Here is a 19,355-nt window from a genome sequence, read left to right as displayed (position 1 = left end):
ATGACTTCTAATTGCTGTAACCCTCTCCTCACAGGGCAAGTTTTAGAGACCAAGGTTGCCTTCCCAGGCCTCTTGGCCAATGTGGCACATGCCAACAGAGTCCGTGTGGGGTCCACGCCTCTGGGCCGACCCAGCCTCTGTCTGCCCCAAAGCTGCCACACTGCTTGTCCCTTGCCAGGGACCTGCCACATTCCTGGCAACATTGGAATCTGTGGGAGCTATGGTGAAGGCAGTCTGAATGGCCATGAGAAGGAGACCATGCAGTTTCTGAATGACCGCCTGGCCAACTACCTGCAGAAGGTGCGCGAGCTGGAGCAGGAGAATGCGGAGCTGGAGACCGGCATCAGAGAGATTAGTAAATGCCATGAGTCCACAGTGTGCCCGGACTACCAGTCTTACTTCCAGACCATTGAGGAGCTCCAGCAGAAGGTAAAGTTTACGGTGCCAAATCAGGGGTTAGCAAACTACCATCCGCAAGCCAAATCCAGCCTACCACCTGGCTTTATTAATAGAGTTTTATGCCCATTCATTTATGTATTGTCTACAGCTGCTTTTGGGCTATGACAACAGATTTGAGTAATTGCAACAGAAGGTATGTTGTCTGAAAAGCCTCAAATATTTACTATTTGACCCTTTACAAAGAAAGATCAGTGACCTCTGCATTAGATGTTCAGGGTCTGGATCAGCAGTAGAATTATTATTATTATTTTTTAATTGTAGAGTGAAGGTGAATGGAAATGTGAAAAGGATGAGGTGTGTGATTTGCCTCCAGGATTCTGAGTTCATGCTTTGTTTTAGTACCTACAAATCCTACATCATAGTTAACAGTGACAATTTTTTTTCCTTTTTTTTTTTTTTGAGAGGTTTTTGCTATAGGGTGTGTGTGCTTGCCAGAAAGACAGAGAGAGACAGAGAGACAGAAAGTGAGAAATCAGCCCCCGGGGGGCTGGCCACACCACAATCCCTTCTTCATTCTCCTCTTGAGATCTTGGGCATACACGCACATGCGCCTGGCGAGTTTAAGCCACTGGGTACGAGACTTGAACCACGGGCGACTACATGGGAGTCCAGCGACATAGCCATTACTCTAACCGCTGGTCCCAACAGCGACAATTTTTATGAAAGCAACCTAACTTGTGGTGCAATAAACCTGGTGAGAAGAATATTTTCTAATGTCCTTGATGAACCAGGGTCTATTCATTCATTCATACACTGGCCTCTGCATGTCTACTGTTGATCATCCAGTCAGCTCTTCTTAAAAGCCTGTATCTTACTTTTAGAGACATGAAGACAAAGAGTGTCTAAATAGGGGTCATAAAAATTTGACTGATTCAGAGAGCTTTGGGGAGGTGGGAAAGCCAGAGTAAGGAGCTTCCTATCTAGAATGGATCCCACTTTATCTAAAGCTTTCATACCCAGACCATTGTTCTGTCTCTTAGATTTCTGATCTGATTTATAGAAGGTTAAGTATCATATTTGGAAAAACAATATGTTCATTACATGCTTATTTGCTACTATTTCCATCCCCTGGTTTCTTTGATCCTATGCCTTTATCCTTTGCCAAGAAGCCTCCTGCACATCTCCTTTTTGCTCCATAAAACATCTCTAACATGTTTGGGAGTTTGTATTGTCCAAGGAGATGTTGTAGCTTGAACCTCATTCAATGGAACTTCTTCTGATTCAAGGCTCTCACTGGCTTTAGGAACAGTATATCACTCACTGAGCTTACTTTCTTTTTCCCAGATCCTGTGTGCCAAATCTGAGAACAACAGGCTGGTTGTACAAATAGATAATGCCAAATTGGCTGCAGACGACTTCAGGACCAAGTGAGTTGAGTCAGAACATGGAGTAAAAAAAGCCAGATGCCAAACTTGGTGTCTTCTCTCCAGTGATTCAATTGCACCAAGATGAAATCAGTCAAGACTCCAACCCAACAGTCACAGCAGGAGAAATTAAAGGCATTAAGTCCAAAATCTTTAAAAAAAATCTGCTCTTCAATTGTTTAGCATTGAGAGTTTGCAGCATGTTGAGAATGCATCATCCACTTGATTCTATTGTAAGAACCAAGTGAAGCAGGCAGAGCAGGGATGGCATCTCCTCAGGTGGGGATGCTGAGGTTCAGAGTGCTTAAGTGATGACCAGAAGCCATGTAGCTACTGAGTAGTAGAACTGGGACTTGGACCCAAATTTAGTACCAAATTTTCCTCTCTTGAGGCTATTTCCTAGGAAACTGCTGCCTTAATGAGGATGTTTTCATGCTATAGCTCAATTAATTTGTGTGTTTATAACTCATGACAGAAATCATGTTCTGCAGCCTTAGTTGGAGGTGAGTGAAGATCAAAATGGTTATAACACCTGAGAAAGTTCTGCCCTGGGAGAAGGAAGGGGCACTCTTTATCATCTTTCTTCAAAAAAACTGTAGAAGCCTCACTGTTTTAGAGCTAATAAAACCATTTCCTTCCTTCCACCCTGGCAATTTTATTTCTAAGAGAGAATCCAGGGTCCCTTTCAATAGGTGGCTCAGAAGATGAGTGTCTTCAGTCATCACACTGTTGTGATTATTTGTTTACTTAAATGCCTTCCTTTGGGGCCGTAAGCCCAGGAGGGCAGTTGCAGCTTGGTCCATCATGGTGTCCTTAATACCAGTTACTCTGTGTGGTTCTTCTTAAGTACTTAGCATTGGATGAGTGGGGTGCATCCTGTCACTTTCCGGGTTACAAACACATTGCATAGGAAGAGCCCATTTACAACTAGATTGCTGAGGGAAGGCCAGTGGAATTATGCTGTAAGTCATGACTTGGTCCTACACTCGAATTTTTGTTCCTGCACTTTCCCCATTAAAGATATGAGACAGAGCATTCCCTGCGTCAGCTGGTGGAAGCTGACATCTGTGGCCTGCGTAGGGCATTGGACAACCTCACCCTTGCCAAGTGTGATCTGGAGGCCCAACTGGAGTCTCTGAAGGAAGAGTTACTCTGCCTCAAGAAGAACCATGAGCAGGTATGTGGTCTTTGTATGATGTACTGAGACTTTTCAGGGGTAAAATAAGACTCATTAATGGAAGAATAAGGCTTCTTCCTGCTCAAGATGGAAGGTCTGCAGGCTCTGCTTCAGGGTTAAGCCTCACAAGTCATGAAAGTGAGCCTTCACTTTCTAAGAGAAGTTAATTTTTATCCACAGCCTCTGGAAGCTGCTGGGCTGTTGTGGGCAGTGCCTCACTTTGGAGAAACACAAGGAGATCTCTGGGGAGGATGGGAAGTAGGATCTGAGGTTTTGGATGGAGGGTAGAGGGGGCTTGATGGATGGGTCATCTTCTTCCTATGCTCACAGGAAGTCCATACTCTGAGACGTCAGCTGGGAGACAAACTCCGGATTGAGCTGGACACTGAGCCCACCACAGATCTGAGCAGGGTGCTGGAGGAGATGCGGTGCCAGTACGAGGCCATGGTGGAGACCAACCGCCAGGATGTGGAACAGTGGTTCCAGGCCCAGGTGAGGGCAATACTACAGGGACAGGGTCAGCCGCTGGCCTCCGTGTGAGCATGGAGGTAACCAAGTCTTTGTGCACTTGTGCTTCAGTCTGAAGGTATCAGCCTGCAGGCCATGTCCTGCTCTGAGGAGCTGCAGTGCTGCCAGTCAGAGATCCTGGAGCTGAAACGCACGGTGAATGCCTTGGAGGTGGAGCTCCAGGCTCAACACACACTGGTGAGTTCCAGTGTGGAAGGTTTAGTTCTGTGTCTCAGAAGTAGTTGTTTGGATTCAGTACAGTCCTCACTTATATACCCACAGGGAACACAGTTTAAACCTTGAACCTTCCTTTGGAAGGACTTTTTCATAGAGCTGGATACTTAGTAAATGAACACTAACCTGGGTGAGGGAGGTTCTTAAAGGTATATGATGAAGGGCAATAGTAGTGCTCATTTTTCCAGATGAAGACTTCAATAGGGTATTGAATTGTTCTCCGGGCCTGGAAATGTCTTGGGTATCATGGTCTTACTGAAGAGGTTGAGTGCAAGGGTCTATGATCTTTAAATCTGTTTCACCCTTTCTTTGGTATTACAGAAGGACTGTCTGCAGAACTCACTGTGTGAAGCTGAGGGTCGCTATGGCACTGAGCTGGCCCAGATGCAGAGCCTCATCAGCAACGTGGAGGAGCAGCTATCTGAGATCCGGGCTGACCTGGAGCGGCAGAATCAGGAGTACCAGGTGTTGCTGGATGTCAAGGCTCGGCTGGAGTGTGAGATAGCCACATACCGGAACCTTCTAGAGAGTGAGGATTGCAAGTAGGTACTCTAATGTCTATATCAACACCATGTGCAAAAACAGAGACCTCTTATTGGAAATGACCTACAGGACGCCCTGGAGGTCAGGTGGAGGTGGCACTACAGAGCCCCTCTTTGGAGACAAATTTGCTATCTAGAGGACTAGCGAACTTCCATGTGTCTTGACAGAAATGGGGGTGTGTAAGAATGTTTTGCCTCATGCCATTGTTTTTCTGACCATGTTGCATTCCTAGCTTCTGGTCATGTTCTTAGAGGGCTCAAATACTGAGAACTCTGCGCATTTAAGTTTTGCTAAATTCTCTCTGGAAGAATTCTTAAACTCACAACAATTCTTCAAGCTCTTAGCATTTTAAAGTATTGCTAAGTGCATGTGCTCCTGTTCTCTCATTTTAGTTCTTCAATAGGCCTGTGAAAAGGGTAAAATGGATAATACACTGCTTTAAGCAAAAAGGAACATGATCAAGGGCTTTATTTAAAGTAAGAGAACTATTGCTGTCTGGCCTGTTTTTGTTCTACTTGCCGTTCTGTTTTTTCTCTTTGCCATATTTCTACTACATGGGAGGTAACCCTTGCCTTGCACATAGGGGCTCTGAGCACTGACCCCCCAGTTCCACTATAAATTTTGGGCAAGTTCTTTTAGGCTTAGAGGGATCTCTAAGGTCTAAAATTCTCTTTTGCTCCTCTCAGATTCTAAAATGTGTCTATATCCTTTTGTTTTTCATGCATTTCTTTTTATTTTAATTATTTATTTATTTATTTTTATTATTTTTAAATTTGCTATAGGGCACTTGCACTTACCAGAGAGAGAGAGAAAGAGAGAGAGAGAGAAAGAGAGAGAGAGAGAAAAAGAGAGTGAGAAAGAATGCCACGAGGTCTGGGACTTGAATCACAGTTGGCCACGTGGGAGTCCAGCACCCCTAACTGCCATGCCACCTGCTGGCCTCCATTTATACACTTCTTATACCAATGTTTCAAACACCCTTTTTCTCTTGACAGACTTCCCTGCAACCCATGTGCAACTTCAGCCGCCAGCATCTCCTGTCCAGCCCCGACATCTTGTACCCTCAGCGATCCCTGCCTTTCTGGGTCTCCTCGGGTCTTCTGTGGGCCCTGCTCATCAACTTTGAAATCATGAGAATGACATCATCTGACATTATTGGCTCTGACATCATGAGTCTGACATCATCTGATACCATCATGCTGTCACACTCCAAAGCACTCAGATGCCTGAGGCACTGGAAAATAGAAAACATCTTCAGTCTCTTTGACTCTGTTTCTCAGTCTGCTACCCAAGGCCTTACTTTCTCAGTCAGCCAGGCAGAGGGTTAGTGCTTCTGTTGCTAGCTGCTTTTGAGTACAGCAGCTCAACCCCTGCACCTGAATTTATGCCTCCTCTCTTCAGGGTGTGTTGAGTGCTCCATTTTCCCTCTTCTGTGGCCTGATTTTTCTGAGATGGGGAAGGCAATCTCGGTTTTATTTTGCTAATAAACTTCACTTCTGCAGCAATAATGAAGCCAGTGGCTGCTGGTCTCAGTTTTCATCTCCTATTTTGGGAGACTTGCTGGGTGCTCCTTGAGCCAGCTAATCCTATAGAAGTGAGGTTGTGGCTTATATACCAAAGTAGTTCTGGGAGAGAGCAAAGCCAGTGGGACTGAAGTTAAAAATGTGACTGCAGCAAAATGGTACAGATGAGAGATATCCAATTCTCTTGTCCTGACCAAGCTATTTGAAACCAGATTCACGGACAGAGCTTCTAAAATACAGATAGTAAGTAAAATGCCCTCAAAGTCTAGATGAAGTTGCCTGGTCCTTGTGCAAAAGAAAAGCTTCTGTTAGAGATCTTCCAGCTCTCCCAGAATGCCCTACTTAAATCAAGCTTTCATGATTGCATGCTCATTATGGGCAAGCACTGTGCTGAGCTTTATAGATATTATGACACAGGGTCCCACAACAACTCTGCCAAGAAGGAGTGGTTTTTATTCTCAGCTGGTGACTGAGTCAAGATTTTGAACTACATCCAAAGTTTATTGTTTGGAAGCTTTGAAGGGGGAAAAAAATTAAACATCAGAAGGCTCAGGGCCTCAAACTAGTATCATCTGGAAACTCTTGAAAATGCAGATTCTTAAGGCCCATCCTAGACCTTCTGAATCAGCAGTCTGTTTTATTGAGCCTTCCAGGTGATTCTGACATACTTAAGTCTGAGAACCACTGAGATAGGGGATATATTTGGGGACTGCACCCTGCCCAACCAGACATAGGGTAGACTTGCTCTCTTTATGTCCTGTGGATGAGGAATTCCTCATGCCATTGAGCTTGTGCTTTTCTCTTGCATGTTGTGAAACCCTGAAAATGTTAAATGATGGTAATTGCTGTACCTGACATGATAGACTATCAGTTTAAGAAAGGTGATAGTTTGACCCAAACATGCTGACCCACCCAAGCTCGCTCCCTGATTAGCTCCACTGGTGTTTCCGGCAGCTATCTGGCTTGGAATTTGCAGGTAATAGACATGTCAACCAGAAGTTCTATGTTTAGGCAGCCATGGCTGAGAATAAGTACGTCTTCAGAATTCAGCATCACAGCTGGCCTAAGATGAAAAGCTGTGAGTTCTTCATCATTGGAGATATTCAAGCAGAGGCTTCACAACCACCTGGTGGGCATGTGGAGGAGGACACTCAGGCACATGATGGGGCTGGACGAGATACTGTCGAGGGTCTCTAGCTCCCAAGTTCTTTGCTTTCTAGTTTTTATTCATCAGTGAAACCACATATGTTAAGGTGGAGCTCATCAAATGTACTCTAGGAGCTGGTTTTTGTTTTCTATCTCTGCTTTGTGACCTCTCTGAAATTTACAAGTAAAGTCAGCCCTCTACATCCACAGATTACACATCTGAATTTATAAGCTGACTGTACTTGCAAATTCAAGTATGAATGTTCCAAAAAAAAAAGTTGCATCTGTACTGAATGTGTGCAGATTTTTTTCTTGTCATTATGTCCTAAACAATATAGTATAACTATTTACATAACATTTACATCATATGAGGTATTATGAGTTATCTCTGGAAGACTTAAAGTATACAGGAGGATGTGTTTAGGTTATATGCAAGTACTATGCCATTGTATATAAGGGACTTCAGCACTCACAGATTTTGGTGTCTGTGGGAGTTCTCAACCCAATTTCCTACAGCTACCATGGGAATACTGTTGTTTAATACACCCTATCCTAGTACAGAGCTTGGAGCTAGGAGTAACCACAGTCCCAAGCCTCAAGATTGGAGAAGGCATAAGTGAGAAGCTCTCAAGTCCAGAATTCTGCCTGTTGGTCACTGTCCATGTAGATAAGACTGATTTGCCTGGGAGGCACCAGGACTTGCATCGTAAAAAGCCTGGAAAGGGTCACCCTCCCCTTTTCTCTGCTATGTCTTTGCTTTTTTTCCTATATAATGGAGATGTTTGTGCATATGTGACACACCCCTTAGGCATGTACCCAACAGCAGGTCTCAGTGAAAATTATTAGCCTTAATTTAGCACCTGGCCCAACCATCCTCACCTCCTCCTTTGTACTTAAATAGCTCCTTTCATCCAACAAGTTCAAAGCTGTCTAGCAAAATAAACTCACTTATTCTCGCACCATGATAGAGTAGGCACTTATTGTTCCCATTTAAGGGAGAGAGAGAGAAGGTGAGTCATTCAGTGGTTGAGGGATTTTTCTGGTGACATGAAGTGAGTCACTGGGGCCCAGGGGTGATTGACCTATGTTTCTTAAGTTCACATTTAATGTACTGGCTGTCATTTATAATGAAAAGATTAGCATTGATGAGACAGAGTGTGTGTGTGTGTGTGTTTATGTGTGTGTTTAGTTGTTTGGGCTTCTGGGAAAAAACTGGGACAGGAATTATTACATTCAAGCTGTGTGTGTGTGTATGTGTGCGTGTGTGTGTGTGAATGTGTATGGATGAAGTGCTTTCTTGGAACCCAAATAGTCCATTGTTACCATCACAACCACCAGAATCATCATCAATGTTGCCATCATCATCGTCATTGCACTCTTACTACTAAGCAGGCATTGATCTAAATTACATATTTTTTTATATACGCTACTTCATTTATGAAGGCGTTAAGCCCTGTAAACACATGGTGAGTTGAAAATATCCTAAGTCAAAATGGGCATTTTTAGACAGGATGGAGTGAGAAAACACAAAACAGACTACCAAAAAACACCAGTGGCGCCACACACTGTTGAGTACTGGTTGTTTACTCTCGTGATTGTGGGGCTGATGGTGAACTGTGACTTGCTGCCAGTGTTTGGCACTGCAAGAAAGTATTGTACCACGTATCACTGGCTCAGGAAAAGATCAAAAATCAAAATTCAAGTTTCTCCTGAACAGATTGTTTCTGCACCCGGCATGAGTTTTAAGCCACCAGGTCCAGGACTTGAACTGCAGTAGACTACGCGGGAGTCTGGTATCATAACTATTACACCATCTGCTGGTCCCTAGCAGCTGTACATTTAAGCACTGTGCTTTATAGGGGCCAATTCTCATATTTTTTCAGTAGGATGATAGAACCATAATTATCCCATTGTTAATGATTTTTTTCCTTGAAGGAAATGAGATGTTTATATTAGAGAAGCCACTTCTGGGAATTTATGCCACAAAAGGTGGTGCAAGGAATGAATGTTCTGTAGTATCTGAAAGTAGCTTGATGCTTGAGGATCCTCACTATTTCAATGACTGAGATCATTAAAGCAGCTCAATCCAAGCCTGCCATTACTAATACCATGATGCCTATTGAAGAGGAAGATAAAAGAAGTAGTCTAGGGAACCAGCAGTTAGCGTAATGGCTATGTCGCTGGACTCCCACGTAGTCGACCGCGGTTCGTGTCCTGGACCCGGTGGCTTAAAACTCACGCTGGGCGTGTGTGCGTGCATGCCCAAGATCCCGAGAGGAGAATGGAGGAGAAGGGATTGCGGTGTGACCATCCCCCCTGGGGGGTGATTTCTCGCTTTCTGGCTCTATGTCTCTCTCTGTCTGTCTTGCGAGCGCACGCGCCCTACAGTGAAAATCTCTAAAAAAAAAAAAAAAGAAGTAGTCTAAATCCCTTACAGATGTTCATTGTTTAATCCAATTTGTTTTCTAATCTGAGCCCCTATCCAACCTTGAGACAGAATAGGAACAATCTCCAACGGGCAGTGTGAGATGTTCAGGCATAGGAAAACCAAATGACCCTTCCAAGGTCTCATAGCAGGTGTAGGCAGTGTCCAGCACTCAAACCTGAGTCTTCTCCTTTCTGATCTATTGTTCCTTCTCTGTATCAACTGTTAACGACTTTGCTGGAAGTACATCTAGTTAAAACCTCACATACAGTGAAGTTCATATAACTCTGGATTTTATAAGGTGTTCAAGTTTGAGATTTACCAGGAATGATTTTCCTGGTACTTTCACCCTGCAATGTTTTCCCCTCCCCAAACTTGACATTTTGGACTGAACTTCTTTCTGGTCTTTGGCCATCTCCTGGCTTCTCTTGGGTGAAGATCCCCTCTTTATGGTGGTTATTGTACCCAAATCTCCCTTGTCTTCTTCCTCCATGGTTATCAGACATGTTATACTACCATTCATGTTGACCTCCAAGGCTCTAATCCCCCCCCCCCCAGCTTCAAGGAGATCAGTCTGGTCTTGAAGGTGGCGGAACCAGGTCTATTTACCAGAGGTCCACATGCTACCTCCGTTTTTTCCACTCATTCCTTTTTCTATTCCTTTCACATTTGCTTTTTTTACTTTTGTTTCTTTTCTTTCTCTACCCCACACCATACCCTTGGGATCATTTTCTATCTTGCACTTGCCAAAAACTTCTTTCACTTGCTTTCTTTTCCTTTTTTTTTTTTTTTGTCATAGGGTGCATGCACTCACCAGAGAGTCTCTTCTCTTCCATCCTCCTCTTGGGATTTTGAATATATATGCACAAGTGCCAATTATGATTTTTCAAGTCACCATGTCCAGGGATTTCACTGTCGTGGGCCATGTGGGAGTCCAGCACCTTAGCCATTACTCCACCTGCTGGCCCCTCTTTCACTTGCTTTAAAAGTTACCTCAAAGCCCACAGGGATCCTGTGGGGATGCCATGAGGCTGGAGCAATAGGCTGACACAACCATCCATTCTGTGGTCTCCAAAGCAACAAGATCCAACTGCCAAAATAACTAATTACCAGACGTGGTTGAAGAAAAGATTCTTTAAAAAAATTTTTTTTTCTTTTAAAAAGATTGCCAGAGGGCACGTGCACTTGCCAGAGAGAGAGGGGTAAGTACCCTCCAATAGAGCAGGGTCATGCCACAATTTCTTCTCCATTTCTTCACCCTGTCAGAATTTTGGGCATGCATATACATGTACTGGATATGGTTTTCAAGCTACCAGGGGCTTTCTTCCAGGTCCTTTGCTTTGGGACTGTGCTGAACACACAGAAGATGTTCAACAATGACTATAACCTTTAATGTCGTATTGCAGTTTTCTGATTACATTATATACAAACACACGAGGAAGTCTTCAAAAGTTCATGGAAAATGCATATTATGAAAAAATTATGCATGGATTTAAAACAATTTTTGTGCCTAAAAATCTCATATTTTAATTCTATTTTTGCACAGACTTTTAAAAGTCCTCTCATAGTTCCAAATGTTCATCTTACATTTTTGCTATCATTTAAAAATTAAAAAAAACATTTGCCAGAGGGCATGTGCCATGTGCTCTTGGTGGAGAAAGAGAGAGAGAGAGAGAGAGAGAGAGAGAGAGAGAGAAGGTGACTAAACATCCCCCCCATGGGGGATGGTCACACTGAAATCCTTTCTCTTTCATTTCTCCCTCTTTTTGGGATTTCGAGAGCATGCGTGCATACACACACACACACACACACACACACACACACAAACATGAACCCAGTGTATTTTTCAAACCACTGGGGCTGGGACTTGAACTACACAGTTGGCTATATTGTATCCAGTTGCCTAAATCACCACACTGCCAGCAGTCGCATCTCACACCTTTTAAATATCACATCTCTTTACTTTCTGGCTAGTTTTTATATAGCTTTGGTACCTATAGTGGCCGAAATTGTGCATAAAAAGATAATCCGTTAACAGAACTATGAGTCTTCCATTTCAGTTCGGTCCTGGGCCCAGCATGATAAAATTGCCAAATAAGTGTATTTTGAGTTAATTTGAACCGAATAAAGAATGTGGGTTTGATAGACATTGTTCATTTTAACTATGAGTAAATGAAATTTGCAAAAATTCTAATTAGGAAATGTAAGGACTACATGAAATCTTCTCCTAACCTGTATGAGGTCATGGTGACCTTACAACCCTAGGGTCCCACTTCCTCCACTAATTCAAGATGCAAATTCACTCAAACCTATTGATATTTTGAAAACGCTACAAGAAAAGAGACTAGATTTACAATGGATGGTAGCATTGTGTTTACTCACCAGCAAGTCTGTCTGCAGTCTCCATCCTGAATTCCTGTGCCATTTCACCTTCTGCAGGGCAGCCAGCAGGAGAAAGAGGAACTTTGAAGTGTAACTGGCAGGAAACAGGGGCAACTTGCTGTCTTCTTCATCTTCCATGTGGCTGACAATTGACTATGACCTGAAGCCAATGCAGGTCTGACTACTTCTTCCTTCCTCCTCTCTGCATTCCTTAGTTGTTCAGGAACAAGTAGGATTGCTCCTTTTTAACTTTCCACTGCCTGAGTGTAAACAACTGCATTTTTCAGCCACAGTCAAATCTCAGACTGGATCATGGAGATGATGCTCTGGTCTGGATACTTGGGAATGACATCAGTTCTTCCGGCGACCTCAAATGCTGTGGTGCTGTGTTTATAGATCTTTCATGAGTTATCTCCATTTACAGCTTGCAGGACTCTCAGTAGGGTGGGCCACTCTTCTGTCCATCAATTCAGTCTGTTTTGGTTATTTCTCAGCTTTGCATTCTCCAGGTTAGCCCATTTGAGGATGGGCTAGCTTTGATTCATGTCCAGGCTTCATAGGTTCTGAGGATTTTATCCAGGTTTCTTCTTTGCTTCTCCTTTATTAAAGGAGAAGTTCTCATCTTTCTTATTAAATGCATATCTCCTTGAAGCCATCTCTCTCCATTTCTCTGATGTCTCTATATTGTATGGCTATTGCATTTCTGTCTTCTCATCAATCCCCGAATTCAATTCTTGAATCTTCTCATGCTTGGAAACTTCTCAGTTTGACTAAAGCTGGCCAATCAGTAGATAACATCAGGGAGCCTGGAGAATGCTGTCAGTACTGGTCTGCGCTCAGTGTAAAACCTCCCCAAGTGGGAAAGAAGAAAGGGTTGCAGGAATAGCTCCTTACTGGGAATCCAGTGCTTTAGAGCAGGCTGATGCGAGCTGGAAAGCAGAAGGCTGGTGTTGGTCCCTGCAAGTGAATGTTCACCAGCTGGATGCATGGAGCCTTTCTATTCATCCAAAGCCCAGGTGAGAGGAGACAGATGCTTCCTCTTGACTGCCACTGACTTGCCTTGTGTCCTTCCTCTGGGAAGTCTCAGTGGTATCTGCCTATTTCACCTCTTTAATTGTCTTGTAAGAAAACAAAAAGAAAATTGATTTTATTATAAGTATTAGGCTTCTTTGTAGTGCTGTGGGGCTTTTCATCTGAATGGCATTATAATAAGCTGTGATAATGGTCTTGGAGAATGTATATGAAAGACCTTTTATCTGAGACTCATGAGGAAAGAGGGAGAAGGACTCCAATAAGTTGTCAATAAAACCACGGCTCTGGCTGGAAGTCAAAGCCACAATGGAGGTGGGGGTGCTGCATCCTGAGATGTAGATGGTACCCGGTGGTACCTATAATTATGTAATTTTTATATATTCAGAACTTTGGCCACCTCTTCCTCAGATCTCCTGGTGCCTTCCTTAGCTTCCCAAATCAACCCCAAACAAGCCCGGCTTGCCTAACAAAGTTCCCTGTTTATGTTGTGCGTCAGCATTGTCTTTTCAGGTGCTCAGGCCTTTGTATTCAATTACTCTACACAGATCTTCCTTTCATACCTTTAAGCTGTTTAAAGTGGGTTGTGTACAAGCCAGTAGACCTAGAAATAGGAAGTTCAGGACAGAATATGGTGCATCTTCCTGGTATATCCACTTCACTTAGAGAACTGGACAAAATGTTAGAAATTTAAAAGTGATTAAAAAAGTTAAAGAAGTTCTGAAGGGAGTGCTATTCCAGGAGAACTAAATACAGACATACAGAAATAAGAGTTCAAAATCAATGAAGAAAATGGCCAACTTAATGGTAGGAACAAGTCTGGAGATGAATATTATATCCCGGAATTTAATTGGGAAGATCGGACCACAACAGAAGATAGGTTAAGTACATGAGACTGAACTGGTGAAATAGAATCTTATGACTTTTAACTAAAACATTACTGATTTCCTTCTAGGCTTTATTTTCTGGAATTAAGGATTTTTGTCTTGTCTCGAGCTACGCATAGGTTCATGTACCTACTATTTGAACAGAATCCTAACCTGTTTCCTGGCTGTAAGTTTTAAGCAAAACTCTCGTAGCATTTCTTTGATTTTGATTTATTAAAGTTAAAGCTGTTTTTCTTGAAATTAAAAGAATGTATTAAAAATATCTATTTAATGACCACAGTAAGCTATATAGCATCAGATAGGTGCTACTTTATAGTATATTCATTCAACTCAGAGTTTTATGCCTGAAGTCAGACATTGTGTTCACAGATATGTAAATATCAGCTTACCTTGCTATTGAAAGTAGATTATTTAAGATATTTTGTGAATCAATAACATGTGGAGGAAGAAAAAAAGAATGGAAAGCAACTGTAGACACCAGAGATAGTGTGGGAAGAGGGTGAGAAATGGCAAAGGGTGAGAAATAGGGGGGAAATATATATATGAAACTAGAAATGGAAAATTATCAATGATAACATGTATAATTAGGCCACTCTGCAATATATTCTGGAGGGTTCAGTGAATAAATGTAAAATTAATGAATTAATTAAAAAACCCCACAAAAAATATTAACTCCAACTTGGATGTATTACAGAATATAGGGTCAATTTGCAAGAAGATGTAAGATCATTTTCAAATAATTTTATACTAATGGAGGCCCCTTTGGGTTGTCTCTTGATTTTCCTAATGTCTGCTATCACTCTGTTCTGCCATGCTGGGTGCTCAGTGTTTTTTTTTTTTTTGGAGAGGTTTTTGCTGTAGGGTGTGTGCGCTCACCAGAAAGAGAGAGAGAGACAGAGAGACAGAAAGCGAGAAATCATCACCCAGGGGGAATGGCCACGTGCAATCCCGTCTCCTCCATTCTCCTCTCGGGATCTTGGGCACGCATGCACACGCGCCTGGTGTGAGTTTAAGCCACTGGGTCTGGGACTCGAACTGTGGTCGACTACATGGGAATCCAGCCACATAGCCATTATGCCAACTGCTGGTCCCATGATACTCAGTGTTTTAACAAACATTTCCTTATTCTGTTCTCTCACAATACCTCCAGGTACTTTTACATAGCGTAAATGCTTATCTACAGATCTCTCAGACAGCATTTTCCAGGCTTCTCAAAATTATTTCCCCCTCCAGAAAATTCTGGTCTGAAACTATCAAAGCCTTTACTTTTAATATTTGTTATCTCTATAATTCTCTTAAATGACACAGGGGGCACTATATGGTCTTTAAAACACAAATAGCTGTCCCACCTTTCCTGTCATGCCTCAGATCAAACTTCATCATCCTCCTTCAGGCTTCTGAAGCTTGGGATGCCACATAATTTACAGATTTTTTTCTTCTCTTAAAGCAGAGGGCAAGAGACTCAACTGGTACCACTTACTGCAACTTCTTCCATGGACCAATCTGTTTTTCCCCCAGAAATGTCAGGTGGGTCCAGCCATAAGTTAGGCTCTGGGGCTGCAGGATCACCTGACACAAAAGAATGTCACAGGATACACCAACACTCAATTAACAAGGGCAGGTACTTGGGCTGGACCGTACAGCTCTTTGAAGGTCTACCACAGAACTCTGATTTCATGGATATACTACCTGAAGAGGAGTCCTGACTTAGCAAGAAGCCCAAGTAAAGAATTTTATGGGACAAGGGACTCATCTGAGGAAGGCAAATAACAGACTGAAGGAGAGGGCGTTTGAAAACCAGTGAAGAAGTAAAAAGAAAAAAGACATTACATACTGTGTCCACACCCTGTGTGGAGGGGATATAAATGCTCCCCAGGTGAAGACAACCCACAGCTCTGCGGCTTGGAGAATTTGGTTTCTGTTTCAGCCAGGCACCTCTGTTCTCCCAGTATCATGCCGTACAACTGCTTCCTGCCCAACCTGAGCTGCCGCACCAGCTGCTCCTCCAGGCCCTGTGTGCCCCCCAGCTGCCACAGCTGCACCCTGCCTGGGGCCTGCAACATCCCTGCCAATGTGAGCAACTGCAACTGGTTCTGTGAGGGTTCCTTCAATGGCAATGAGAAGGAGACCATGCAGTTCCTGAATGACCGCCTGGCCAGCTACCTGGAGAAGGTGCACCAGCTGGAGCGGGATAATGCAGAGCTGGAGAGCCGCATCCGTGAGCGGTGCCAGCCTCAGGAGCCCTTAGTGTGTGCCAGCTACCAGTCCTACTTCCGGACCATTGAAGAGCTCCAACAGAAGGTGAGGGTTCTTGCTGTCATCTCTAAGCAAGTGAAATTTGCTGTGATTCTCAGTCTGTGGTAGAGTAGTGTATTTCTTGTGTCTATGCTATCATGATTCTTGCTTTTTCCCTTTTTATCTTCAAAATACCTTATTCATCTATTTAAAAGAAGTTGATGATTTCATATTTAATTTCAATTCTCACTGAGCAATCTTTCATTCCCAGATCCTGTGCACCAAGTCTGAGAATGCCAGGCTTGTGGTGCAGGTTGACAATGCCAAGCTGGCCGCGGATGACTTCAGGACCAAGTGAGTTGTTTGGAATTCTATTTCTTGTGTTTCCAGTGTCTATTTCTTGTGCTTAACCTCTAGTTAAAGAAAAGAGTTCCACAGCTTTACTAACAACGGATTATTTCATCAGTCATGAAGGATGCTATAGAGGATCAAAGGATCCAAAGGAATCACAAAAATAGATTAAGCCTCAAGTCAATCTGCCTATTTTTGGACCAATATTTGGCCTTGATTCCAGAACTTTGTCTCCTGGCTCTGCTTATTGCAGAAAGTGGGAAGACAAGGCAAATGAAGTTGTCAAAGATCATCCTATGCGTCTTAAAGATGTGCTAGTTACTGCTCTGACCCTGTCCTCGTGTAGGTATGAGACAGAGCTGTCGCTGAGGCAGCTGGTGGAGTCGGACATCAACGGCCTGCGCAGGATCCTGGATGAGCTGACCCTGTGCAAGTCCGACCTGGAGGCCCAGGTGGAGTCTCTGAAGGAGGAGCTTCTTTGCCTCAAGAGGAATCATGAAGAGGTGAGACAAGGAATGAGAAATGAGGAAACCTCATCAGGCTCAGGCTGAGAGTGGCTTTAGTGATTTGGAGCTGCAGAATCAGGAATATGAGTATATAAATATATATATAAATGGAGCTGAGGATATAAATTTCCTTCAAAACACCAACACATCATGATGAAAGAAAAATTTGAGACAGATGAAATTATCCATGTTTCCAGACAGGAAATATCTCTTACTCCAAACTGCTACATCATTTCAGTTTCCCAGAGTTTCTCCATTTGCTTGTAAATGGTCATTTTTCTCCCCCAAAGGCCAAAAGTCCCAAGCCTGATTAGTGTGGTTTCCCACCTTTTCAAAGCCATGGTGAAGAATGCTGAGAGGTCCCTTCTCTCTTCTGGGAGGTACCATCACATGATCTTACTTCTTACTTGATAGCAAGAACTGTTTGATAATACAATCTGAGATTCAATGCAATTTCTGCATTCTGAGGTCCTCATAGCCAATCTACAAATGGAGAGAATTGTGAATTAATTAATTCATCCCTTAGAGGCATCCAAGCAAATACTTGGGAATTCTTGTTGAAGCCAAGGGCTTTGGCAAAGCACTGGTGAGGGCAGCTGTATCATATGGGGTGCAGAACATTTTGCCTTGAGCTATGGTAGCTTGGTCTACTCAGAGTTTCTTTTCTGAGTAAATAGACGAATGGGCTTTCCACAAGAAGCGCCAATTCTTAGAGTCTATTCTTTGTTAAACATAGTAACTCTTATATTTTATGAACCCACAGGAAGTCAATATTCTACGGTGCCAGATAGGAGATCGCCTCAATGTGGAGGTGGACGCTGCCCCCACTGTGGACCTGAACCGTGTGCTGAACGAGACCCGGTGTCAGTATGAGGCCCTGGTGGACACCAACCGCAGGGAAGTGGAGGAGTGGTACACCACACAGGTGGGCATCCAAGCACATGGCCACTCTGGACCTCAGCTCCCCTAGAGGTCTTAAGGCAGAATCTTATCCTGTCCTGTCCCCTTGGGTATTTCAGACTGAGGAACTGAACAAGCAGGTGGTGTCCAGCTCAGAGCAGCTGCAGACCTGCCAGGCGGAGATCATTGAGCTGAGACGCACAGTCAACGCCCTGGAGATCGAGCTGCAGGCCCAGCACAACCTGGTGTGTACCATTCAGCCCTGCTGGTGGGTACTATGAGGTCGGGGACAGAGAGTCACTGAGGTGTCCTTTGGGCCACATGCCTTAATTAGCTGTCAAAGCTGTGACTTCTTTAGAACCCCATAGAGAAACCGTTTAGATGAACATCTTTCTGACATTCTTGATCTTCCTCACTACAGAGAGATTCTCTGGAAAATACACTGACAGAGAGTGAGGCCCGCTACAGCTCCCAGCTGTCCCAGATTCAGTGCATGATCACCAACGTGGAGTCCCAGCTGGCTGAGATCCGTTGTGACCTGGAGCGTCAGAACCAGGAGTACCAGGTGCTGCTGGACGTGCGGGCCCGACTAGAGTGCGAGATCAACACGTACCGGGGCCTGCTGGAGAGCGAGGACTGCAAGTAAGTACATAGCTGGAGGTGTTTGATGTGGCTATACACAGAAGAATATGTTGCCAGCTAGGAATAGAGATTTGAGAGTTTCAGACACTAGTCTAATACTTTTGTCAATCTATGATACAGAGACCTAGCAATTTGATAGCTTTGCAGACAAGGGGGCCTGTGATCTTCTCCATCCTAGGACAGGCCAAATCTGACAGGTATCCACTCTTGGGGGTCTCTCTTGCTGTGATTATAAGTCTCCCGCAACTCATCTTTCCACATCATCTTTGTCTCCAGCCTGCCCTGCAACCCCTGCGCCACGACCAATGCATGTGGCAAGCCTATCGGGCCCTGCGTCTCCAATCCCTGCACACCTTGTGCTCCCTTGGCCCCCTGCACGCCTTGTGCACCACGACCCCGCTGCGGACCCTGCAATTCCTTCGTGCGCTAGAATTCAGGGGATACCAGAGGATCAAGAATGCAGGGTGAAGAGCTCCAGAACTTTGACCTGGCTCTGGTTAATTTGACAAAAAGGGCCTGAAAACACACTTTGCATGCTGGAGTGGCCCCAGTAAGGCAGCCAAGAAACTCATCTGATGTCTTCAGTTACCTGCTCAACCTGCTCCACCCTTTCCTTCATCAGAATCTGTTTCCTTCCTTGCTTGCCCAGAGAATTCTCTGAAGTGTGGGCAGCCCTCTCTTATAACTGCATAATAAACATGAGTTCTCTGGCAAAGCAGATGCTTTCTCATTGGTATTCATTTGTTTCAAGGTGCTCATCACTTGAGTACTCTATAAAAAGCCACTTGAAAGTCAGGCAATATAATGGCCTGACTCTTGGATACAAGAGCTCTTCCATGCCTGGCAGGCAGACAGCTGGCCTGGCACCCTGAACTCTTGGATGAGGCAGGCAGCAAGGCAGAAGGGAGGGTAGGGAAGCTACGGTGATGTGGCCCCTGTTACCCCTTGAGGTCTTCCCAGATTTTTCTCTTGACCTGGACATCCTAATTTGAACTTAGGAGGTATGAGTTGAGGTCTGGGAAGAAGCTCTGGAAACTCATATTTC

The 19,355-nt window shown here is 43.9% G+C and overlaps 2 protein-coding genes across 3 annotated transcripts; both read left to right on the top strand.

The window, feature by feature from the left end:
- LOC102475950 (keratin, type I cuticular Ha8-like) lies at positions 1 to 5,418 on the top strand. Its single transcript, XM_006156046.1, has 7 exons — positions 1 to 429; positions 1,744 to 1,826; positions 2,844 to 3,000; positions 3,331 to 3,492; positions 3,580 to 3,705; positions 4,063 to 4,283; positions 5,280 to 5,418. The coding sequence occupies exons 1-7, from the start codon at positions 1 to 3 to the stop codon at positions 5,416 to 5,418; spliced, it is 1,317 nt and encodes a 438-aa protein (XP_006156108.1).
- A 10,205-nt stretch (positions 5,419 to 15,623) lies between these two features.
- On the top strand, positions 15,624 to 18,740 carry LOC102479062 (keratin, type I cuticular Ha1). Of its 2 annotated transcripts, none has more exons than XM_006155973.3 (7): positions 15,624 to 15,977; positions 16,183 to 16,265; positions 16,609 to 16,765; positions 17,532 to 17,693; positions 17,788 to 17,913; positions 18,090 to 18,310; positions 18,587 to 18,740. In XM_006155973.3, the coding sequence occupies exons 1-7, from the start codon at positions 15,630 to 15,632 to the stop codon at positions 18,738 to 18,740; spliced, it is 1,251 nt and encodes a 416-aa protein (XP_006156035.1). In that variant the 5' UTR covers positions 15,624 to 15,629. The 2 variants fall into 2 exon arrangements, with proteins under 2 accessions (XP_006156035.1, XP_027630538.1); XM_027774737.1 differs by having other exon boundaries at positions 15,630 to 15,977; positions 17,788 to 17,917; positions 18,094 to 18,310.
- The last annotated feature ends 615 nt before the right edge of the window (positions 18,741 to 19,355 follow it).

Source organism: Tupaia chinensis, unplaced genomic scaffold (genome assembly GCF_000334495.1).
Source record: "Tupaia chinensis unplaced genomic scaffold, TupChi_1.0 Scaffold000477_1, whole genome shotgun sequence".
Classification (NCBI taxonomy): domain Eukaryota; kingdom Metazoa; phylum Chordata; class Mammalia; order Scandentia; family Tupaiidae; genus Tupaia; species Tupaia belangeri.
The sequence above is the reverse complement of the archived record's forward strand: the minus strand, read 5'-3'. Positions and strand labels throughout refer to the sequence as shown.